This window comes from Oncorhynchus mykiss, chromosome 25, assembly GCF_057628025.1.
Source record: "Oncorhynchus mykiss isolate SJ-2025 chromosome 25, ASM5762802v1, whole genome shotgun sequence".
NCBI classification, from domain to species: domain Eukaryota; kingdom Metazoa; phylum Chordata; class Actinopteri; order Salmoniformes; family Salmonidae; genus Oncorhynchus; species Oncorhynchus mykiss.
Genome location: NC_143046.1, coordinates 85,565,283 through 85,590,547, shown reverse-complemented (window position 1 = coordinate 85,590,547; position 25,265 = coordinate 85,565,283). Strand labels below are relative to the sequence as shown.

At 42.4% G+C, this 25,265-nt stretch overlaps 3 protein-coding genes across 3 annotated transcripts; 2 read left to right on the top strand and 1 right to left on the bottom strand.

Moving 5' to 3' along the window:
* Window positions 1–10,025: 10,025 nt before the first annotated feature.
* On the bottom strand, window positions 10,026–18,918 carry alkbh1 (alkB homolog 1, histone H2A dioxygenase). The gene is made up of 6 exons (XM_036962443.2): window positions 18,617–18,918; window positions 16,897–17,005; window positions 14,517–14,679; window positions 14,115–14,205; window positions 11,555–11,748; window positions 10,026–10,666 (listed from the first exon to the last, which is right to left on the bottom strand). Exons 1-6 carry the CDS (start codon window positions 18,752–18,754, stop codon window positions 10,204–10,206), a joined length of 1,158 nt encoding a protein of 385 aa, XP_036818338.2. The 5' UTR covers window positions 18,755–18,918; the 3' UTR covers window positions 10,026–10,203.
* LOC110505899 (SRA stem-loop-interacting RNA-binding protein, mitochondrial) lies at window positions 18,893–21,952 on the top strand. The gene is made up of 4 exons (XM_021585373.3): window positions 18,893–19,022; window positions 19,474–19,532; window positions 20,304–20,411; window positions 21,473–21,952. Exons 1-4 carry the CDS (start codon window positions 18,959–18,961, stop codon window positions 21,542–21,544), a joined length of 303 nt encoding a protein of 100 aa, XP_021441048.1. The 5' UTR covers window positions 18,893–18,958; the 3' UTR covers window positions 21,545–21,952.
* An 84-nt stretch (window positions 21,953–22,036) lies between these two features.
* On the top strand, window positions 22,037–24,942 carry LOC149972153 (zinc finger BED domain-containing protein 4-like). Its single transcript, XM_090221317.1, has 3 exons — window positions 22,037–22,487; window positions 22,664–24,048; window positions 24,189–24,942. Exons 1-3 carry the CDS (start codon window positions 22,336–22,338, stop codon window positions 24,578–24,580), a joined length of 1,929 nt encoding a protein of 642 aa, XP_090077443.1. The 5' UTR covers window positions 22,037–22,335; the 3' UTR covers window positions 24,581–24,942.
* The last annotated feature ends 323 nt before the right edge of the window (window positions 24,943–25,265 follow it).

Here is a 25,265-nt window from a genome sequence, read left to right as displayed (position 1 = left end):
CAAGCTGTTTAAAGGCGCAGTCAACTTAGTCTATGTAAACGTCTGACCCACTGGAATTGTGATACAGTGAATTATAAGTGAAATAATCTGTCTGTAAACAATTGTTGGAAAAATTACTTGTGTTATGCACAAAGTCGATGTCCTTAACCGACTTGCCAAAACTATAGTTTGTTAATTAATAAGATATTTGTGTAGTGGTTGAAAAATGAACTTTAATGACTCCAACCTAAGTGTATGTAAACTTCCGACTCCAACTGTATATATATTTATTTAGGATAACCAAAGAGAAAAAAATTGACTTATTTTAATTTACTCAATTTGAATAAATTGAGCACATTTGAATAATAATTGTATTTCTCACAACTTAAGAATTGTATGTTCTTGCAACAACTTGCCATGTGGCTACATTTTTAGAGGATTTAGAGGATAAATGAAATGTTTTAGACTTTATGATTCTCTTACAGAATGTTGTATCTTTAAGCAGCTTGTTGTGCCATAAGGTGTCATGACGAAGGGATATCAAAATTGTCGAGCAAATGGATGATGAGGCCACCCATTTTCCCAGCATCACCCTTCTTAATGACAGAGACTAATGCAGAATCCTGAAATGCTTGCAGTTCTACCTCCAGGTACAGCGCCCGCCAAAGTCAGTTCAAATACAAATTATTGAACACCTTAGACAATATTAAACATGAAGTGTCTATTTGTTACTTTTCATTCTTATTTTTCTTCATGTATTTTTCTTAACTGCATTGTTGGTTCAGGTCTTGTAAGTAAGGATTTCACTGTGTTCGGAGCATGTGACAAATACATTTTGATTTGAACACTATTGTGTTGGGTTTACTAAATATTTGTGTGACATCAACTCATATTTAATCATATTGTCAGTAAATCCAACACATTTTCATGGCTATTGTTAATTCCCTGGACTTACTTAATTTGTGTAAATTCAACAACAACAAAACAATTATACTCAAAAACATAAGAAGTTAGATCTACTAAATAATATTGTCGCCTTGATTTAAAAAAAAAAGTAGATTAAACACCTTTTTTTTTACAGTGTAGCACCTGATTGAGAGACCATAGAGCACTGTGATCAACACCTCTAAAGACGTATCCCTCTAACACAGTAAATACACTAACAGATTAAACTGCTGCTACAGAGTACCACTGCACTACCGCCACTAACCTGCAGGTGTCACTGTTGCACTGCAGAGCGTTGCATCTACCTGTGAGTTGATCACTGTTGATTTAGCACGAACCACAGGCTTCATTCGGAGGTGGGATTACACCATTAGCCCAGCAGGATGCTGGTCAAGTCACTTGCTGTATGCACTACACACATAAAGGCCTCCTGGAATTAAAAGGGCTTTAGCTGAGCATATAACTTTTAGAGAAAGATCATCTGACAGAAGACAATCAACAACTGAAATATATATCCACAAGCTATCTTGATTAGTTTCCCAATGCAGGCGGGATCATCGGATTAGACTAGATAAAATACCTAACCTTGATCAATTAAACAACCAATGTAAACTTTTAACTTAACCATGATGCGTATGTAAACGTTGAACTAAACCATTGTGGGTAGTAGTAATGTGTTAGTAAGACATGTTTCATTACATATGACTAATATATGAAATCAAAGCGCTTCGATGACATCATTTTCCTAGTAGTTTCCTGCAGTTAGGCCTAGCTACATCAGAAAGCCAATAACACCTGGTCACGTGATAACGCATGGGGGGAAAACACACAGAGTTTTTCTCTCCACCTAACCTGCTACCAATTATAGCTGTGCCCTGGAACCATTTCACAGACCCTCTCTGGTACACTCAGCAAATAGTTACCATGGGAGTCGGTGTAATTGAAGGAGAAAAAATGACAGGCTGCCTAAAGATGAGAGAAAGAGAGAGGGCAGAAGAGAGGGAGGAATAGAAAAAGAGAAGGACAGAGAGGCACAGTGCCAGCACTCTCCAGCTCTCGCTCACAAAAGGAGATTATGTTAAATGTAAACAAAAGTAGTTTCACTCCTCTGTTCCCCCTTGGGCGAACTCACTGGGGAGGAGAACTCAACGGTCACAGTGTGGAGGACAGGAGACAAGGAACCAATTTACCCCTGGTTCTGAATCTCTTCTACAGGCCAGAAAACAAAATGGACACTAGTTTCCTTCAGCTTTCACCCTCTGAATAACCAAGCAAGTCAAACACAGGGTGGTAGCTTTCTGGTTTAGGTCCAGGGTGGCAGCTTTCTGGTTTTCATGACCATGTGACCTGGTAGTTCTATTCTATAACAAGTCTACAGGCTATAACTAGGGCCTGGAGTCCTTCCTGGTCAGGTCAAAACTCATGACCGGCCATAAGCTAATACAAGGAGAAGGAAACATTGTTTTCAATTAGCGTGAAAGGCCAGATAGCACGTACACTATGAAACTGCTACCCACTTCATGACTTCATGCCAGATATCATGCCAGACTTCATGCCAGATATCATGCCAGACATCATGCCAGACTTCATGCAAGACATCATGCCTGATTTCATGAGTGACTTCATGCCAGACATCATGCCTGATTTCATGAGTGACTTCAGGCCAGATATCATGCCTCACTTCATGCCAGACATCATGCTTGATTTCATGCCAGACTTCATGCAAGACATCATGCCTGATTTCATGAGTGACTTCATGCCAGACATCATGCCTGATTACATGAGTGACTTCACACCAGACTTCACGCCTCACTTCACGCCAGTCTTCACGCCTCACTTCATACCTCCATGCTGGCGGACCACCAGTAGGCTAGTGTAGGGTAAACAAACCTTTTAGAATGGACCACTACAGTACATCACTGCTGACCACACATGGTCATCAGGATAATAGGCCCATATAATAATATGGCCGCTCTACCATAGCCCAGACCTTTTCCTGATCAGATCACATTGAAAAACTCCTGACCTATTTCACAATAGATGACCTCAAAACACAAAGCCTGTTTGTCTGTCTGTCAGTCAAGAGCGCAGCTAGCCGTTAGCCAAAGCAGTCTGAAAAGAGCAGCTAGCAGCGCTCCATCGGTGACCATGGTAACGGGGGCAGGCCGGCCAATTAAAAACAAAGCAAGAGTGAAATGGCATAATTGGGTCTAATGAAGTCATGGAGAGGCCTTGCTGCTACAACGCTCCTAGCCAAGCCCGCCATCACCTTAACAACCAACGGCAGCTGGTGCTCTCCTCCAGAACATCGAGAGAGAGAGAGAGACTTCCACAAAGCTGTGAACGATCTGAGAGACAAGGCAAGAAGGGCCTTCTACGCCATCAAAAGGAACATACAATTTGACATCCCAATTAGGATCTGGCTAAAAATACATGAATCATAAACAGAACCCATTGCCCTTTAAACAATCAAATCAAATGTTATTTGTCACATACAGCTAGCTGTTAATGCTAGTGTAGCCAAATGCTTGTGCTTCTACGTAGTCCAGACGGTGCAGTAATATGTAACAAGTAATCTAACAATTCCCCAACAACTATCTAATACACAAATCTAAAGGGATGGAATAAGAATATTTACATATAAATATATGGATGAGCGTTAGCCGAGCGGCATAGGTAAGATGCAATAGATGGTACAAGATGCATATGAGATGAGTAATGTAAGATATGTAAACATTATTGAAATGGCATAGTTTAAAGTGACTAGTGAGTCTCTATGTAGGTAGTAGCCTCTCTGAGTTAGTGATTGCTGTTTAGCATTCTGATGACCTTGAGATAGAAGCTGTTTTTCAGTCTCTCGGTCCCAGCTTTGATACACCTGTACTGACCTCGCTTTCTGGTTTGCTGCGGGGTGAACAGGCAGCAGCTCGGCTGGTTGTTGTCCTTGATTATCTTTTTGGCCTTCCTGTGACATCGGGTGCTGTAGGTGTCCTGGAGGGCAGGTAGTTTGCCCCCGGTAATGTGTTGTGCAGACCTCACCACCCTCTGGAGAGCCCTGTGATTGTGGGCGGTGCAGTTGCCGTACCAGGTTGTGATGCAGCACGACAGGATTCTCTCAATTGTGCATCTGTAAAGGTTTGTCAGGGTTTTAGGTGAAAAGCCAACAAAAAAAAGGCGCTATTGCGCCTTCTTCACTACAATGTCTGTGTGGGTGGACCATCTCAGTTTGTCAATGATGTGTACGCCGAGGAATTTAAAACCTTCCACCTTCTCCACTACTGTCCCTTCGATGTGGATAGGGGGGTGCTGCCTCTGCTGTTTCCTGAAGTCCACAATCATCTCCTTTGTTTTGTTGACGTTGAGTGTGAGGTTATTTTCCTGACAACACACTCCGAGGGCCCTCACCTCCTCCCTGTAGGCCGTCTCGTCGTTGTTGGTAATCAAGCCTACCACTGTTGTGTCATCTGCAAACTTGATGATTGAGTTGGAGGAGTGCGTGGCCACACAGTCATGGGTGAACAGGTAGTACAGGAGGGGGCTGAGCACGCACTCTTGTGGGGCCCCAGTGTTGATGGTCAGCGAAGTGGAGATGTTGTTTCCTACCTTCACCACCTAAGGGCGGCCCGTCAGAAAGTCCAGGACAAAATTACACATGGCCGGGTTGAGAATCTTCCATTCCTCTCAATTTTTTTTGAAAAGGCTGTTGCGCAGCAACTCACTGCCTTCCTGAAGACAAACAATGTATACGAAATGCTTCAGTCTGGTTTTAGACCCCATCATAGCACTGAGACTGCACTTGTGAAGGTGGTAAATTACCTTTTAATGGCATCAGACCGAGGCTCTGCATCTGTCCTCGTGCTCCTAGACCTTAGTGCTGCTTTTGATACCATCGATCACCACATTCTTTTGGAGAGATTGGAAACCCGAATTGGTCTACACAGACAAGTTCTGGCCAAGGTTTAGATCTTATCTCTCAGAACGATATCAGTTTGTCTCTGTGAATGGTTCGTCCTCTGACAAATCAACTGTAAATTTCAAGGTTCTGTTTTAGGACCACCTATTGTTTTCACTATATATTTTACCTCTTGGGGATGTCATTCAAAAACAATGTTAACTTTCACTGCTATGTGGATGACACACAGCTGTACATTTCAATGAAACATGGTGAAGCCCCAAAATTGCCCTCGCTAGAAGCATGTGTTTCAGACATAAGGAAGTGGATGGCTGCAAACATTCTACTTTTAAACTCAGACAAAACAGAGATGCTTGTTCTAGGTCCCAAGAAACAAAGAGATCTTCTGTTGAATCTGACAATTAATCTTAATGGTTGTACAGTCGTCTCAAATAAAACTGTGAAGGACCTCGGCGTTACTCTGGACCCTGATCTCTCTTTTGAAGAACATATCAAGACTGTTTCAAGGACAGCTTTTTTTCCATCTACGTAACATTGCAAAATCAGAAACTTTCTGTCCAAAAATGATGCAGAAAAATAAATCCATGCTTTTGTCACTTCTAGGTTAGACTACTGCAATGCTCTACTTTCCGGCTACCCGGATAAAGCACTAAATAAACTTCAGTTAGTGCTAAATAAGGCTGCTAGAATCCTGAATCCTGAAAAAAAATTATCATATTACTCCAGTGCTAGCCTCCTTACACTGGCTTCCTGTCAAGGCAAGGGCTGATTTCAAGGTTTTACTGCTAACCTACAAAGCATTACATGGGCTTGCTCCTACCTATCTCTCTGATTTGGTCCTGCCGTACATACTTACATGTACGCTACGGTCACAAGACGCAGGCCTCCTAATTGTCCCTAGAATTTCTAAGCAAACAGCTGGAGGCAAGGCTTTCTCCTATAGAGCTCAATTTTTATGGAATGGTCTGCCTACCCATGTGAGAGACACAAACTCGGTCTCAACCTTTAATCTCCACCCGGCACAGCCAGAAGAGGACTGGCCACCCCACATAGCCTGGTTCCTCTCTAGGTTTCTTCCTAGGTTTTGGCCTTTCTAGGGAGATTTTCCTAGACACTGTGCTTCTACACCTGCATTGCTTGCTGTTTGGGGTTTTAGGCTGGGTTGCTGTACAGCACTTTGAGATATCAGCTGATGTATGAAGGGCTATATAAATACATTTGATTTGATTTTGATCTATTTCATGTCTCTTGTAGCCCGCAAAAGCCAGCATGGATAGAATGCAATAAATATATTCAAATAATTGTCATGTGCCAACGTATCACCACGGTCTCTTTCACAGTGTAACTTGCCCTCATGTAGACCTAGTTCTGATATAATTCAACGGTGTAACTTGCATCCAGTCAACTACAAAAGCAAGGGGAAGCTATGCTTGAAAGTCAGGAAAATCCTTGAACTACAAAGAAAGATTTTTTTTTTTTTATAATTGAAAAAAATAGTTTAGCTAACAGTAGGTCATATAGAATTGCCACGATCGTGATGAGAGACGGACCAAGGCGCAGCGTGATTAAAGTTCCACATCTTTAAATAAAGCAAATCTTCCAAACAAAACAATAACTGAACAGTGCCATCATTGGTGCTTCCTGCACATACACAAAACAATATCCCACAAAGCAGGTGGGAGAAAGGGCTTCCTACATATGATCCCCAATTAGAGGCAACGATTACCAGCTGCCTCTAATTGGGAACCATACAACCCACCAACATAGAAATAGAATGACTAGAACACCCCCCTAGTCACGCTCTGACCTAAACACCATAGAGAACCAAGGGCTCTCTATAGTCAGAGCGTGACAATAATTAAATGTGTAGTGGAGGTTTATGGTTTTGTGACAACATCACATGCCCTGTGTAACAGCAAAAATGATTCTACAATCATTACGGGGGAAAAAAAAACACTGTTTTAATCATAATTTGACAAAGGAAAGAATCCACCACTGTCGAACAAATATAATCGTTTATCCTATAGTTTCCGTTTCAATTACACGTCGCGATGTTTTGTTTTGTGGCATTAACTTTTGTTGAATAAACCTGCGTCAATGGAAACCTGCCTAATGTTGCATGCAAAAGAGAGATACAGAGAGGAGGAACATAACAAATCATTTTCACTCAACTTCTCAAGTTTGAGTTCAAGTTGATTTAGTATTTTGGATATTAAAACGTACATAGGTCCAGAGACATGCTTTTAGAGAGGTAGGACATTTAGGTTTCTGCATTATGAAGCATTTACATGACACTACAACATTCTATGGCAGCCATGTTGGCTCTCCAATTACATGACACTACAACATTCTATGGCAGCCATGTTGGCTCTCCAATTACATGACACTACAACATTCTATGGCAGCCATGTTAGAGCCGATTAACATGACACTACAACGTTCTATGGCAGCCATGTTGGCTCTCCAATTACATGACACTACAACGTTCTATGGCAGCCATGTTAGAGCCGATTAACATGACACTACAACGTTCTATGGCAGCCATGTTGGCTCTCCATTAACATGACACTACAACATTCTATGGCAGCCATGTTGGCTCTCCAATTACATGACACTACAACGTTCTATGGCAGCCATGTTGGCTCTCCAATTACATGACACTACAACGTTCTATGGCAGCCATGTTGGCTCTCCATTAACATGACACTACAACATTCTATGGCAGCCATGTTGGCCCCTCATTGACATAAAAAGGGGAATATTTAATGCTATGAAACTTAATGTCTAGAACAATATTCAACATTCTAAAAGTTAGTCCAACTCTCTATGGTTCTGCATAGGTATATTTATCCTGCATACTTTTGGAATTCCGTGTTCTTATAAAGTAATATATAAACTGTCTGTATTATATAATACATGAACAAAACAACTTTAGATCCCCTTGATGACAAAGTGATCCTGTACTATCTGTCCATGTCATGATGACCTAACATCCCACACTGGACAATAACGTTTTTCTGGATCCTCTTCTACAAGTCTCAGCTCTCCCCCAGTTCACTCATCATTAGCAGAAGGTGATAATGAGTCGCTTCATCTTACCGTTCAAAGGCATTGTATGCAGCAGGCTATACACTCGTCTCCCATACACAGGGGAAAAAAAAAGAGAAAATATGTATGCTTTCTTTACGAAACACCATTTTCCACCACCATGCTAGTGGCTAATACCTAGGAATGCTAGTCCCTGATGTTGCGTATTGCGTTCAGCCAATCAGGTTGCAGCAGTCTGTTGTTTCCCCTTGGCTGAACGAGGGCCACAACATCAGGGAGTTAACATTAGCCACTTTAGCACCGTGGTGGAAAACGGTGTTTCACAAAAAACAGACGCATATACTTTCCACTGTTTTTTTGTTACGCCTTCTCGCCATTAAATCGAGTTGAGGAGGAAATTGACGTCTTTGCAGCCTGAGTGGAGAATTTATGTACGAACCGGACCGCAGGGTATACAAATGTATCGCATACAAATGCCGTTGGACGGTAAGATGAAACGACTCATTATCGCCATCTGCTGGCCTTCGGGCGAACTCGTCATGTGATATGGGTCAAATGCAGTTCACTTCACTGCTCATTCCAACATTACTTTCTCCATAAATGGACCATGAAGGAAAGACTATTTTTGTTTCCTATTTCGCAGAGACAAACATCACAACCCATTTATAAAAACAATTTTGTTTGCTGTAATTAATGTAGTGAAACTCTGAACTCAACTATAGTTGACTAATAATCACTGCTATAGTATAAACTGTTGGGTTTACAGTAGTACAGAAGAACACACAAAATATCTCACCATGAAACCCAATTTATTCTCACTCTATCAGGTTTCTCTGACCCCTTTAAGAAACACATTCTCAATAGGAGGCCATTAATCCAGTGTTATTCTCCACTGATGCATTTCTCAAGGGGCCGAACAAGTGTGAAGAACTTCAGGTGGCTTCACTGTTACATGACTTCAAATGCGTAGAGAAAAACAAACAATCACTTTTTATAAAAGGAATCACTTTTAATAGGTTTCTAATGAGGGATGTTTATGGTCTGTTTTTGTTGATGCTATTTTCTCTCTCCGTCTCCAGGGCCCAGTTTTTCTAAAACTTTTCATCTGGATGAGAATGTTCTGGGTTCTGTAATCGTCTTTTTTTTTTGTAATCCAGCATCAGATTAAATCGGGGTATTTTTTTTAATCCGGTTTAAAGAAACTAAGTCAGAAAGGATCATTCTGATCCAGATAACCCAGATTCTGTGATCTTGATATGGTGGTTTCAGTGCTTTGAACCGGCCTACACCTTGCCAGCTGACCTCACATAACTCCACTATGACGTCAGTCTGTAACAGCTGACCTCCCATAACTCCACTATGACGTCAGTCTGCATACAGTATGTAACAGCTGACCCTCACATAACTCCACTATGATGTCAGTCTGTAACAGCTGACCCTCACATAACTCCACTATGATGTCAGTATGTAACAGCTGACCCTCACATAACTCCACTATGATGTCAGTCTGCATACAGTCTGTAACAGCTGACCCTCCCATAACTCCACTATGATGTCAGTCTGCATACAGTATGTAACAGCTGACCCTCACATAACTCCACTATGTCAGTCTGCATACAGTATGTAACAGCTGACCCTCACATAACTCCACTATGTCAGTCTGCATACAGTTTGTAACAGCTGACCCTCCCATAACTCCACTATGATGTCAGTCTGCATACAGTATGTAACAGCTGACCCTCACATAACTCCACTATGTCAGTCTGCATACAGTCTGTAACAGCTGACCCTCCCATAACTCCACTATGATGTCAGTCTGCATACAGTATGTAACAGCTGACCCTCACATAACTCCACTATGTCAGTCTGCATACAGTATGTAACAGCTGACCCTCCCATAACTCCACTATGTCAGTCTGCATACAGTATGTAACAGCTGACCCTCACATAACTCCACTATGATGCCAGTCTGCATACAGTATGTAACAGCTGACCCTGCATAACTCCACTATGATGTCAGTCTGCATACAGTCTAACAGCTGACCCTGCATAACTCCACTATAATGTCGGTCTGCATACAGTCTGTAACAGCTGACCCTGCATAACTCATTTGGTGTAAAATGAAGGAGTCCACAACTTCTTTAAATACAATGTCACATTTATTACAACATCACCATGTGAAATTATCCAGAAATAAATATTCATCATAAGAGGTAACGCTGTCCAGTAGAACTCTTATTATAACGGTCTTCTGGTACTCCTCTTAGACCTGTTAACATTTAACAGTCCATACATGTAACCTCTATTGGTGTGGTGTCTCATGAGTCACTCCTCCTCCTCTTCAGTCCCACATTCTCTCCATCCTGGTTGTCATGGTACCCATCCATGTGTCCCGCGTCTATTCGTTTGTCTGTCGTGTCCATGGCGGGGAAGGCTTGGCCAGACCCAAGCACCTGTCTGATGGTCATATTCACCCTGGAGGTCTCGATGTACCTGGAGCACACCGCCCAGTCCTCCTCTGATACCGGCTGGATCAGGGTGGCCTCTCCCTGGGTATGGTCCTGTGCGAGTCCCTGGTCTGACCCTGGGCCTAGGCCATCCTCCTCCAGAGAGGGGTGTAAGGGGTCTCCCTTGGGGGCGGGGACAACGCGAGGCACGGCGTGGTAGAGGAGGCGGCTGTGTCCTGACATTACCATGACGTCACCACTGTGCATGTACATGGCGGTGGGCGGGTCTTCTCTCTGAGTTCCACCAAGCAGGAAGACGGCGGATTGGCCGAAACTGAGGTCAATCAACAACAAAAAAGAACAAACAAAAAGAGGAAGACACATATGAGGATAACAACAACAAGACAAACAGGAAATGGTCAATAGCTACTTTCACATGCAGAGTAACACATCCAGAGAGTATTATCAAAAAGTGTCAGGTTGTAATTTAGGATGAATTGAGACAATATTCAATGAGGGAGTTTGATTAAGCTGGCCCGGGTTTTGGATAAGGGAGTTTGATTAAGCTGGCCCGGGTTATGGATAAGGGAGTTTGATTAAGCTGGCCCGGGTTATGGATAAGGGAGTTTGATTAAGCTGGCCCGGGTTATGGATAAGGGAGTTTGATTAAGCTGGCCCGGGTTATGGATAAGGGAGTTTGATTAAGCTGGCCCGGGTTATGGATAAGGGAGTTTGATTAAGCTGCCCCGGGTTATGGATAAGGGAGTTTGATTAAGCTGGCCCGGGTTATGGATAAGGGAGTTTGATTAAGCTGGCCCGGGTTATGGCCTGTCACGTGTCCGGGTGAAGCCGGTGTGGGAGGCGCGCCCTGCTCAAATGGAACAGTAATCTGTGCCGCTCGGTCGTATTGTCAACAACGCAGCATTGTACATCTCTTTCCCCCAAAAATCTGTTTGAATTTTCAAACTGGTTTTCTTAGGGAAGGTAGATAAAGCATAAAAAAAGCAAAAGCAATCTCTGTTGCATGTGAACACAGAATCCTACTCATCACTCCATGTGCTTAACCTATGTCAGTTTTGCTTTGAGCCGACTTCGCCATTGGTCAGAACGGGGCACCCGGAAGGCATTCAGGTTCCAAATCGAATGAAATCAACACTAACCAGGTTCACCCACTGAAAGCTGTGGTTGGTGGGTTGGTACAACAAGCCCCTCCTCCACTCACCTGAATGACAGGAGGGGTCTAGTGTGGTCCAGCTCTGATTCGTCTACGTGGATCCCGAGTGACGAATCGGAGCGGTAGTAGTTGAGTATTCCAGCTTCTGCGTTGAACCCAGGAAATCGGCAGGCTGCGGCCACATGGAGGGATATAGAGTGGAGATCTGATGGGAACAGAGTGTAGTGATCTGCTGAGTATGTCTGCAACAGAAAGAAGAGAAGAAGAAAAAAAAAACTAAAACAATATATTCATTCATTTCCATTTCAGGGAAGAATCATAACATCCATGTTGCACAAGCCTTTCAGTGGTCGGTCTCGGAGGTCGGGTCTCGAAGGTCGGTCTCGGAGGTCAGTCGCGGAGGTCGGTCTCGGTCACGGAGGTCGGTCTCGGTCTCGGAGGTCGGTCTCGGAGGTCGGTCACGGAGGTCGGCCTCGGTCACGGAGGTCGGTCACGGAGGTCGGTCTCGGAGGTCGGTCTCGGTCACGGAGGTCGGTCTCGGTCACGGAGGTCGGTCTTGGTCACGGAGGTCGGTCTCGGAGGTCAGTCGCGGAGGTCAGTCACGGTCGCGGAGGTCAGCTTCGGGGGTCAGTCGCGGAGGTCAGTCTCGGAGGTCAGTCACGGAGGTCAGTCAGCAAGCCAGAAAGCCAGTCAGCTAGCCAGTCAGCTAGCCAATCAGCTAGCCAGAAAGCCAGTCAGCAAGCCAGACAGCATGGGGAGGGGGGGGCATTATTTCCATTAATAAACAAACAAACTCTATGCATCTCTTCCTGGTTAGTGTTGGGGGCATGCACTCAGCCACACGTGCAATCACAGGATAATCACTGTGCTGCTGTCCTCTAAACACATGGATTAGCTGGGGGGGGGGGGGGGGGGGGGGATGCTTAAAATGCAGCGATTGTTGTCAGACATTTGGCAGTGTCGGAGCCAGGATGGGAGCTAATGAATCCGGTGTAAAACTCCTGACTGATTTAAACGGGACAGACGACTAAACACATTGGATGTCATTAGCATATAAACGAGACAGGCAGGCGCCTGCACAATTACAGATGACCTGACCTGAAAGGAGAACACCAGGCAAATATGATCCAAAACACCCCTGTGATCTCTCACACACCCACACACACACCTCCTATATTTAAAACACAGAGAACACTACTGTGTACATACAGTATTCATGTCCTGTTTGAAGTGATGACTGTTCCTTCTACCGTTGTAACATAATGGAGACTGGTGGTGTGGTGGATGGAGGACATGTTTAGGATCTTCAGCATACGTAACTGGTGCACTGACTGCTGTGGTATCAATGGGACATCGCCTCACTAGTGACGTCATTGTCAGATATGTAACATGGTATCGTCGAGACATCTATTTAACGATCTACTCTCAATATAAAAGGCTCCTGTCTCACTTTTCTGTGTTTTATGATATGGACAGATGTTAAGATGTTATAACTAATAGAAATATGACATTGATAGAGTACTATATAAAAAAAGAAACGTCCTCCCACTGTCAACTGCAAACCGAGAGCGACTCAGCAAACTTAACTTGTGTCAATATTTGTATGAACATAAGATTCAACAACAGACATAAATTGAATAAGTTCCACAGACATGTGACTAACAGAAATTAAATAATGTGTCCCTGAACAAAGGGGGGGTCAAAATCAAAAGTAACAGTCAGTATCTGGTGTGGCCACCAGCTGTATTAAGTACTACTAAATAAAGGTTTAAAAAAAATATATATATATCTTACAAGAACGCTAAAGCTTCGTTGGGGATTAAACGCATCGTCTCGACACTTACATCACAAGAAAGATACGTTTGTTTTGATGCGTGTTAATTTTATTTTTGTGGAATTATTAAAGTGACCAATGATTTTAAGTTTGTGTGTAGCCAGCAGCCTCACGGTGTTAGTGATGGATGTTTAACAGTCTGATAGACTTGAGATAGAGACTTAAAAAACAACTTCTCGGTCCCAGCTTTGATGCACCTGTACTGACCTCGTGGAATGGATGAACATAACTTTATTTGTTTTATCACAAAATAATTTTTAAAATATCTGATACCTTAAGAAAATGTATACGAGTGAATTCTAAGATTATTTTTGCTGTTGAAATTTTTACAATAAATTGAATATTTGAATTCCTACCAGATTCCCTGAACTCAACTCATTGTCTGTGCCAGCAAAACGTTTTATGTGATATAATTCAGTTAATATCTGGTGGATTAAAACAAATCTAAACATTTGGAGTGTCATCCATTGTCCAACTGTTGCATTTATTAGAATTGTTTTTAAAACCTTTTAAAATGTATATGACCGTTGAAAGGTAGAGAGCGAGAACGCTCTACATAAAACCATTAAGATACACCCAGAGTGAGAGAGAGAGTGAGAGAACACGCAACATAAAACCATTAAGATGCACCCATAGTGAGAGAGAGAGATACAGAGAGAGAGAGAGAGAGAGATACAGAGAGAGAGAGATACAGAGAGAGAGAGAGAACGCTCTACATAAAACCATTAAGATGCACCCATAGTGAGAGAGAGAGAGAGACAGACAGAGCTCTACCTTGGTGTCCCAGTTGTAGTGGTAGCCCAGGGTCACCCAGCGAAGCTTCTCCAGCAGTGTCTTGGGCTCCCTGACCCTCGAACCTGTCTTCCTGTGGGGAAATCACACCGGGCTCAGACATCGGCTAAGGGCTAAAAGGAATGCTACCCATTCAAGTCAATTGATTACATTAGACATCCTACCTCTTTCACATGTATCAAACGTTAAATTTAAACCTTCAAGGCTGAGAAAGAGAGAATTATCAAATATAGTCTTTTGACTGAATTGGATCTCTCGGCAAAATCTAAGGTGAAAGTTCCATTCTGATAAATTATTCATTTTTCACTCAAATAATAATGGGAAATAGACACACGACACTCCAGCAGCATGTCCGCTGGTGCTGAAAGTAGTTAGTCTATTTACCGGAGCGCGTCTGCACTCCTCCCCCAGATGTCTTGTGTTTCCGTGGGTGCCATGTGCATGTCCAGGTTACACACGTTGGGTTTCTGTGGGTAGTTCTTCAGACACTGTCTCACCCAGTGCTGCTGGGAGCCTGGCAGGAACGGGTTGGATATAAAGATGAACCCTGGAGGGGGGGAGGGGGAGGACACAGGGATTACTACATTCAATTCAATACAACTTTATTGATCCCCTCAAGGGCCAGGAAGGTACATTAACAACAGATTAGGGGGTTGTCGAGACTAGTGGTGTACTGGAGGTCAAACATCACGAGCATTTACCTAGCCTGACACGCCCATCCACATAGCTTCAGCCAAACGCCACATCCACTAGTGGTTTTTCTGCACAATGAGTCCGGGATTACTACATTCAATACAACTTTATTCCACCTTTTGTGGAAAAATGCATTTGAAAGTATAGGGAGCGTTACTTTACTCACTGCGAATGGCAATCAGCATTTAAACCCACATTTTTTATATATCATTGGTGAACATTTATCTATAAAAAGTAGCATCTTACATACTGACTAGGGGTAGTTAAAGGGTAACATTTCTGCTATATGGACAGCTTATACATTGCTCAAAAAAATAAAGGGAACACTTAAACAACATAATGTAACTCCAAGTCAATCACACTTCTGTGAAATCAAACTGTCCACTTAGGAAGCAACACTGATTGACAATAAATTTCACATGCTGTTGTGCAAATGGAATAGACAACAGGTGGAAATTATAGGCAATTAGCAAGACACCTCCAATAAAGGAGTGGTTCTGCAGGTGGTGACCACAGACCACTTCTCAGTTCCTATGCTTCCTGGATGATGTTTTGGTCACTTTTGAATGCTGGCGGTGCTTTCACTCTAGTGGTAGCATGAGACGGAGTCTACAACCCACACAAGTGGCTCAGGTAGTGCAGCTCATCCAGGATGGCACATCAATGCGAGCTGTGGCAAGAAGGTTTGCTGTGTCTGTCAGCGTAGTGTCCAGAGCATGGAGGCGCTACCAGGAGACAGGCCAGTACATCAGGAGACGTGGAGGAGGCCAACAACCCAGCAGCAGGATCGCTACCTCCGCCTTTGTGCAAGGAGGAGCAGGAGGAGCACTGCCAGAGCCCTGCAAAATGACCTCCAGCAGGCCACAAATGTGCATGTGTCTAATCAAACGGTTAGAAACAGACTCCATGAGGGTGGTATGAGGGCCCGACGTCCACGGGTGGGGGTTGTGCTTACAGCCCAACACCATGCAGGACGTTTGGCATTTGCCAGAGAACACCAAGATTGGCAAATTCACCGGTGCTCTTCACAGATGAAAACAGGTTCACACTGAGCACGTGACAGACGTGACAGAGTCTGGAGACGCCGTGGAGAACGTTCTGCTGCCTGCAACATCCTCCAGCATGACCGGTTTGGCGGTGGATCAGTCATGGTGTGGGGTGGCATTTCTTTGGGGGGCCGCACAGCCCTCCATGAGGTAGCCTGACTGCCATTAGGTACCGAGATGAGATCCTCAGACCCCTTGTGAGACCATATGCTGGTGCGGTTGGCCTTGGGTTCCTCCTAATGCAAGACAATGCTAGATCTCATGTGGCTGGAGTGTGTCAGCAGTTCCTGCAAGAGGAAGGCATTGATGCTATGGACTGGCCCGCCCATGCCCAGGCGTTGTAGGGAGGTCATACAGGCACGTGGAGGCCACACACACTACTGAGCCTCATTTTGACTTGTTTTAAGGACATTGCATCAAAGTTGGATCAGCCTGTAGTGTGGTTTTCCACTTTAATTTTGAGTGTGACTCCAAATCCAGACCTCCATGGGTTGATAAATTTGATTTCCATTGATAATATTTGTGTGATTTTTGTTGTCAGCACATTCAACTATGTAAAGAAAAAAGTATTTAATAAGAATATTTCATTCATTCAGATCTAGGATGTGTTATTTTAGTGTTCCCTTTATTTTTTTGAGCAGTGTATGTATGTATGTATATATATATATATATATATATATATATATATATATATATATATATATATATATATATAAAAATATTTAACTAACAAGTACTACATATCAGTGGAGGCTGCTGAAGGGAGGACGGCTCATACTAATGGCTGTTTTGATGTATTTTACACCATTCCACTCCAGCCATTACCACGAGCTCGTCCTCCTTAATTAAAGGTGTCACCAACCCCCTGTACTACATATCTGAATCAGTTCAGACAGGAGTCAAGACTAATAGTATTAGAACATGTGTTACCCATCATGGTCCTGGAGAGTTAAAATGATGTTCAGGATTATGTTACAGCTCAGCATAAAAAAAATAAATAAAACTCCACTAGCCTAATATCCTACCTGGATAACCGTGCAAGCCAAAGGCTGTCCAGTCTCTGATGGGGCGAAGGCCTGCCCTCCTGGCCTCAGCATCACTCACTGCAGCTGGGTTCAGTTCGGTGGGAAAGACCTGTCAATCACCATCACATCGTTTCATTTGATTAATCACATCAACCAGAGTTCATAGTGGGCATACACACACACACACACACACGTTCAAAAGTTTGTGGCCACTTAGAAATGTCCTTGTTTTTGAAAGAAAAGCACATTTTTTATCCATTAAAATAACATCAAATTGATCAGAAATACAGTGTAGACATTTTTAATGTTGTAAATGACTATTGTAGCTGGAAACGGCTGATTTTTAATGGAATATCTACATAGGCCCATTATCAGCAACCATCACTCCTGTGTTCCAATTGCACGTTTTGTTAGCTAATCCAAGTTTATCATTTTAAAAGGCTAATTGATCATTAGAAAACCCTTTTGCTAATATGCTGGCACAGATGAAAACTTTTGCCCTGATTAAAGAAGCAATAAAACTGGCCTTCTTTAGACTAGTTGAGCATCTGGAGCATCAGCATTTGTGGGTTCAATTACAGGCTCAAAATGGCCAGCAACAAAAGCACTTTCTTCTGAAACTCGTCAGTCTATTTTTGTTCTGAGAAATGAAGGCTATTCCTTGTGAGAAATTGCCAAGAAACTGAAGATCTCGTACAACGCTGTGTACATCCTCCCGTCACAGAACAGTACAAACTAGTTCAATAAAAAATAACTGTCTCTAACCAAAATAGAAAGAGTGGGAGGCCCCGGTGCACAACTGGTCAAGCGTACAAGTACATTTGAGTGTCTAATTTGAGAAACAGACGCCTCACAAGTCCTCAACTGGCAGCTTCATTAAATAGTACCCCTAAAACACCAGTCTCAACGTCAACAGTGAAGAGGCGACTCCGGGATGTGGATTTAGAGGTGGATGTCCATCAAGGCAGCCCCCCCCCCTGCACTTCTCTGATTCAGAGGGGTTGGGTTAAATGCGGAAGACACCTTTCAGTTGTACAACTGACTAGGTATCCCCCTTTCTCTAATAAACTGTATTATTTCCCGAGAAGTCGTAGTGGGAAGACCACACACACACACCACAGCGTCGCGTGACTCCCAAGTTTACATCGGTATGATGGTTATATATAGTTTACACTGACATATCTCGCACAATTTGTTTTACCGTAAAAAAAAACATTTGTCGAAAGTATTTTGTTGTGTCAACATTTGCAAAGTTTACCGACATGTTCTGTTTCCATCAAGCCTGTCATTACATTTGTATCTGACTTGCATAAAACGGTTGGAGACTGGTTACTGACTGAAGCAGTTTGCAAAGTGGAAGATGATTACTCTGACAATGACTTTTTATTTCGTCGAAATTGAAAGACCCGTGATTGTGTTTTAGTTGTTTCTGAAAATCTGAATCTAATCGCAGTTGTTTTGCTGTTAAGTTCTCTAATAAAACGAACAACAAATGGCGAGTGACACGCCCACGCAAAAGTGGTAAATGCACTGCAATTTATCAGAGTTGACTTCGTATGACAGCACATTAATTCACGTTCTAGGTGTTAATTGTATATCAAAAGGAAATCTGGTAGTATTTTCGAACTAGTTAGCTACAGCCAGTAGTATTATACCAGGAAGTTTGTCTGTTTACACATCGATATTTAGTTGTTAGCTTGCTATATTTGGAAACGCTCACCTTCTCATGTTTCACAATTTTCGAGAAGTCAATGACATCCCTGAGATCTGGCGGAGGATTTCTTCGCTTGTAAAATTTGAACAATTTTCTAAATGCATCTTCTCCATGCTCCACCACGGAGGCCGCCATCTTTGTCATCACTAAAATTACCTTTCAACTCTAAAATGTACACAAAAAAAAATAAGCAAAACATTAAAAAGCATAGCATGTTAAATATGTAAAGTAAAGCTTTGCTTTTAGTGATTTTAAGTCCATATTTGAAAAATGAACAGTTAAATAACACCGGTCACGTGACTCGGGTCAAAGGTAACTTCTAGCTAGTTAGCTTTCCAAGGACGCAACATGGCATCGTCTAAGAAGGTTTTTGAGGTGTTTGTGTCTAAAATACCATGGACCATTGCAAGCAGTAAGCATGCTTTATATATATATATATATTGGAAACAAAATTACTGTATGTTGGCTATGAGCTTTTATAGGCGTCTTTATACATCATGCTGTGTGACTGCTGCCTTGACATTGCTGCTAGCCAAGCTCACTAGCTAACTATGTGTGGCTGCGTCTTTCAGCTAACCTTATTTTAATCAACCTTTCTATCTTTTTTTTCTTTTTTTTCTCATCAATGCTCATTTGACATTGTCGTTGTGCCGATTACTAAGTTGTGGGGCTTATTGCAGCCTAATGATGTGGGCAATGTATGTCAATGAGATAGTTGGCATCAGCTGGCTAGCTAAACCATCAGTGTCTGTGTGTATAGTCAAAGATTAAGACCACGTCCTCTCTAGTACAGTCATTTGCACTATAGATAACTAGTACAGTGGGAGAACATACAGTATAACATCCTGTCATTATTTTTTCAGAGGACATGAAGGAGTACTTTGGGCAGTTCGGGCAAGTCAAGAAATGCCTACTTCCTTTTGTAAGTACACCTTTTAACAGATTGTTTAATAAGTGAGAAACCCAGCCCTCTGATATCACAATGTGTATCTTCATTTGACCTAGCTGCCAAAAGTAAAGGAAACGCACTAGTAAATAAGCAATTGACATCCCATCAAGCAATGTATAAAAATGCCCAGTTGCCCATGATGTTGGCTAGAAGAAGAGATATGTGACTTTGTGTGGTGTCAGTTGAACACTTATGGGAGATTCTGGAGAGGCACCTGCGACAGTTTTCCACCATCATCAACAAAACACCAAATGATGGAATTTCTCATGGAAGAATGGTGTCGCATCCCTCCGATAGAGTTCCAGACACTTGTAGAATCTATGCCAGGGTTCATTGAAGCTGTTCTGACTCCTGATGGCCCAACAACCTATTAAGACACTTTAAGTTGGTGTTTCCTTTATTTTGGCAGTTACCGGTATATCAAATCAAAATCAAATGTATTTATATAGCCCTTCGTACATCAGCTGATATCTCAAAGTGCTGTACAGAAACCCAGCCTAAAACCCCAAACGGCAAGCAATGCAGGTGTAGAAGCACGGTGGCTAGAAAAAACTCCCTAGAAAGGCCAAAACCTAGAGAGGAACCAGGCTATGTGGGGTGGCCAGTCCTCTTCTGGCTGTGCCGGGTGGAGATTATAACAGAACATGGCCAAGATGTTCAAATGTTCATAAATGACCAGCATGGTCCAATAATAATATATACCACAACCTCTATATTCACCTCACAATGTCTATCTTCTAACAGGACAAGGAGACAGGATTCCACAGAGGCTTCTGCTGGATCGGCTATACGTCCGAGGAAGGCCTGCACAATGCTCTCCAGAAAGACCAACACATGCTGGAGGGAGCCACGGTATAGTTTGTTAGCTCATGTCATACCCTGAACTGGGGTGTGTTCACTTGGAACCCAAACCAAATTGCTATAAACAGAAGCAAATGGAATTAAACATGTAGGGACCAACCTGAGTTCCTACCAATATGAACTCGTTTTTGTGGCAAAACATATGTTTGGAGTAAACTGTTACCGTTGCAAAACATTTTGCAACTGTTTGCTACAGTGTTTGCCTAATGAAAACACCCCTGTTGTTGTTGACTGAAATGTGACTGAAATGTGTTGACTGTTGTATTCTTAGTATGGAATATGTTGATTTTCTCCATTCTAGTTTGAAAGCTAACGTCAGTCTCTAACATCAGTGGTCTGAAATCAAATACATCCCATCAGGCAGTGTGATATCACTCCCCTTATTAAGGGAATTACCATGTCCTTAACCCCTTAGAGTCTATTTCCATGGACCCATGGAAATCTAATTATTATAACACAAATCCTTCAGTTTTAAGGTAGAGAGACCTTGTTTTTTTTGTTGCATCAGTTGCATCTCAATCCACCGATGTTGCACTTCCGCATCTGCGGTCAAAGAGCTAGAGCGGTGTTTGTCAGACCGTGAGACACCATGAAACATCATCGTCTTCTCACACCTGTAGCGACTGAAGTTTGGGCTACATACTAGTATGGCCCTTCTCTAGGATGCCCACAGGCCTCACAAGACTCACAAGAGTTTGAGACAATTTAGGGGTAAAAAAATATATATATGAAAAATATTCTGATTTTTCTTTTATCTTTCAGATATAGGATAGACACTTCAGAACAAACTTCTTTAGATTTTATTTTGGGACTATCTGTTGTTCCATATAGTTAATCTGTTATTCAATGAGTTTGTTTGGCTAATAGCAATAAGTCCAAATGTACCATTTTCACTTAAAAAAAAATAAATCTAATAGCTAAATGATCCTTGGTATGATCTTAAAACAATTCCCCAAAATGTTGTAGACCCCCCCCCCCCCCCCACAGGCAAGACTGTAGATGGTTTTAAACAAGCTAAACATGTATTCCTCTCTTCCATCATCTCCTTTCAGCTTCAAGTTCAAAGAAACAGGAAAGTGTTTGCGGGACAGAAGACAAACAAAGAGGTGGTGGAGGGATGGTGAAGGGTGTGCGTTTTGTACCATGTTTGTGTGTATATGAGAGGGTGTATTAAATACCTTTAAATAGAAACAGAACTAGGCCATTCAACATTCGTTTTTTTTTCATAGTACGGTGTCTTCATATTTTATTGTAATTTGTCAAAAGAAAGAATCATGATTACTGTGTCTGTTTTGCATGTTGACAAAATGGTTGAAGGGAGAAGTGTGTTCCTTTTGGCACCCTGTCAGTAACTGCATATTAAGACACGACGAGGATGATGATGGCAGGATCTCTTATTGTGCTTCTATCATGATTATTGATGGCTGCTTTACACAACCTCTGCATCTGTCTGTATTAAACTATGACTAGGCTTATCACTTTTCTCAAAGTCGGGCATCACACTTCACTTAATAAAAATGACTGATTTACAACTTAGTTTCTCATTCCTTTCTTTTTGTGTGTGTGTGTGGGTTTAATCTGAGTGTCAGTACATTTCAGAGGTGTGGACTCGAGTCACATGACTTGGACTCGAGTCACAAATAAGATGACTTGCAACTCGACTTTGACACCAATGACTCGTGACTTGACTTGGACTTGAGCCTTATGACTCGATCTGACTTGATATCCTCCCCAAACCCAAATATAAAAAAAGACGCAATTTAAAAAAAATAAAGTGTTTAGCGCATCAACTCTCCATTTAACAGAGAAGTTTGAATCGGACAGCAGCCAATCAAATTGTGCCAGCGGAGAAAAAGTTGTGCGTGGCAATACAGAGGAACGTCTGCGGGTGAATTCAGATTGAGCCATTGGAAAGATGATACCCAAAATTATTATTTTTGGATATACAGACTACACTGTAGTCAACAAAAAACGGATTGCAACTTGCAAAACATGCGGGAAAAAAATTACAGATGGAGGCGCAACAACTTCCAACTTTGTTCGACATTTGAAGCTGCACAAAGAACGGTAAGTCGTGGCTAAAATATAGCCGACAGCTAAATATAACTGCTAGTATAGCATGTAGGCTAACGTAACGTTAAATCAATGAGCCTCCACAGAGGTCAGCCAGTGCGGGAACGTGATCTTTGCACCCAAGATTGTGCTACTGCCCCGCTCAATTATTTTTTTTAATGTGTTTACAGATTTGAACAATACCAGATGAACAAAAGTGTCACAAGTGAACCACAACAGTCTCCAATCTCACAGTTCATGGAGACCCGTGTAGGACAGTACAGCATGAATCATCCACAGCAGAAAGCTATCAACAATGCAATACTGTCCGACCTGGTTATCGATTGCAACTTGCCTCTGTCTGTTGTGGAAAACAAGAGTTTTCGTCACTTTCTGTCAGTGGTTGACAGTAAGTACAGCCCAGTGTGTTGTAGAACATTGACATCAAAAGTAGAGAACCTCGCTACAGAGAGACGTTCAAAACTGAAAACTCAGTTGAGCAACACAGACCATGTTTCAGTCACAGTGGACATTTGGTCCGACCGAAAGATGAGGGGGTTCCTTGGTGTCACTGTGCACTGTATGGAGAAAGATGGAGAGAGGTTACAGCTCAAATCCAATCTCTTGGCCTGTGACAGCGTCAAAGGCCCACACATGGCCGAAAGAATCTGTGAGCAATTTGAGGCCATTTGTGGTGAGTACGGGATCAAAGATAAATTGGACTATATCATTAGTGACAATGCTGCCAACATGAGAAAAGCATTCACGGTGTGCTTCCCCATTGAACAAGAAGATGAAGTACATGACGAAGATCACCTTGATGACCCAGAGCTCTGGAATGACCTAACCCTGGAACACCAGCAAACAGTGGATGCTGCTATTGCAAAAAAACAGTGCTTGCAGTGTTTTGCCCACACTCTCCAGCTGGTGGTGGGAGATGGCTTGAAAGAAACAAAAGTGATGACTCCTTCTCTTTCAAAGTTATCAAAAATCGGCTCACTGCTACATACAAACACAACATTCAGAGAGGTGTTTGAGGCTGAATTTGGGGAAAGAGGCATCCCTGCTGCTGTCAACACAAGATGGAACTCAACACTGAAACAAGTGAAGGCAGTTATCCAATGTGACCATCGAAAGCTCAGTCATGTTCTAGAAAAGGCTGGGCACAAGGAGTTGTTGTTCACCGTACGGGAGTGGAATAAGATGAAGGAGTTGGTGGACATCCTGAAGCCATTTGGAGAAGCAACAGATATGACACAGGGGGAGAAGATCGTCACAATCAGTTCTGTTGTTCCCTCTGTCCTGTCCCTGAATCACCACCTGGAGCAGCGGAAGCCTCAAGTCCATTTCCTGAGCGGCCTGGTCAGAAGTCTCCAGGCATCCCTGAACAAAAGATTTCTTGGAATCTTCATCAATGTGAAAATGGCCAGGACACAAGATGGAATCACTGCCCCATTTTCAGATCCAGTCTACCTCAAAGCAGCTGCCTTGGATCCGGCTTTTTCTCTGATGTGGGTGGAGCACCATGTGCTGGTCAAGGAGGAGGTCAAGGAGGAGGTGGCACAAAGAGTGAAAGGTAAATATTGAGTTTAATGTAACTTTTTCTCAATTTAATCCAATTGACTGCAACAATAATATTTTTTCAATTTAACCCACTGCATCACCAATACTCTTAATACCGGCCTTTTTTGGTTCTGCTTTCACATGTTTTGCCAGAACTGATTCTGGAAGATGCTACAGGGACTGAGCAAGCTGTGCCTCTTGTTGATGAGAAAGAGCGAGAGGACCATAGTCTTGGACAAGAAGATGGGCTGTTTGCAGCATACTGTAAGAGGCAGAAGAAAGCTGTTGGGACCACTCCAGCACTACAACTAAGTCATTACCTTGACATATGCGAAGGACAGAATGCCCTCTTGTTCTGGGCAATGAACAGGAAGGCTCTTCCTTCACTGTCCCGAGTGGCCATCAGGGTCTTGGCAGTGCCTGCCTCCAGTGCCCCGGTAGAGCGTGTCTTCAGCCATGGTGGCATCATACTGCGACCTCATCGTGCACAAATGACTGACAGACTTTTATCGAATTTGGTCTTTTGCAAGTGCAATGCATCATAGGACCCTGAGATAAGAGACAAAAAAATGAAACTATGCATTACACACACAGTCTCCATGTTCAGGTTTTATCTCCCATCTTTGGGATCTGTATTGTATTGTTCAAATTGTAGGCCTACTTGAAGTTCAGTATCGGTTGTTTTGATGTACCTTTTTTAATAAATAATTGTAACTTTATGGCAGGATTGTTTTAAGTGTATAGAGTATATCTGGAGAGAGCACTATAATATTTAGTTTTTGTCATATTGATGTCTGTCACATGGCTACCCATGGAAATAAAGTTTAATTGGAAATATATTTTTAGAAGCATTCATGATTTGCATAAATGTAATATACTATTACTCATTAAATATGAAGTGGTATTACATTTGGTGAAGAGCACATTGACTTGTTTAGGACTCAACTCAAAGTTTAGGACTTGCCTGTCTTGACTTGGGACTTGAGTGCTAAGACTTGAGACTTACTTGTGACTTGTAAAACAATGACTTGGTCCCACCTCGACATTTCAGTAATTTCTTAAATATAACATTTGACTGCTTGATATTGAAGTTAGGGCAATAGGTCATGTTTATTTTTACATATACCCCAGTTCACTGTGCTGGGAGTAGGATCTTCGTCAAACTTTAAAGACAAATCCACCTTTCTCTCTCTTCTGCTGCCAGTATAGGTGTCTAATGGAGACGGTATC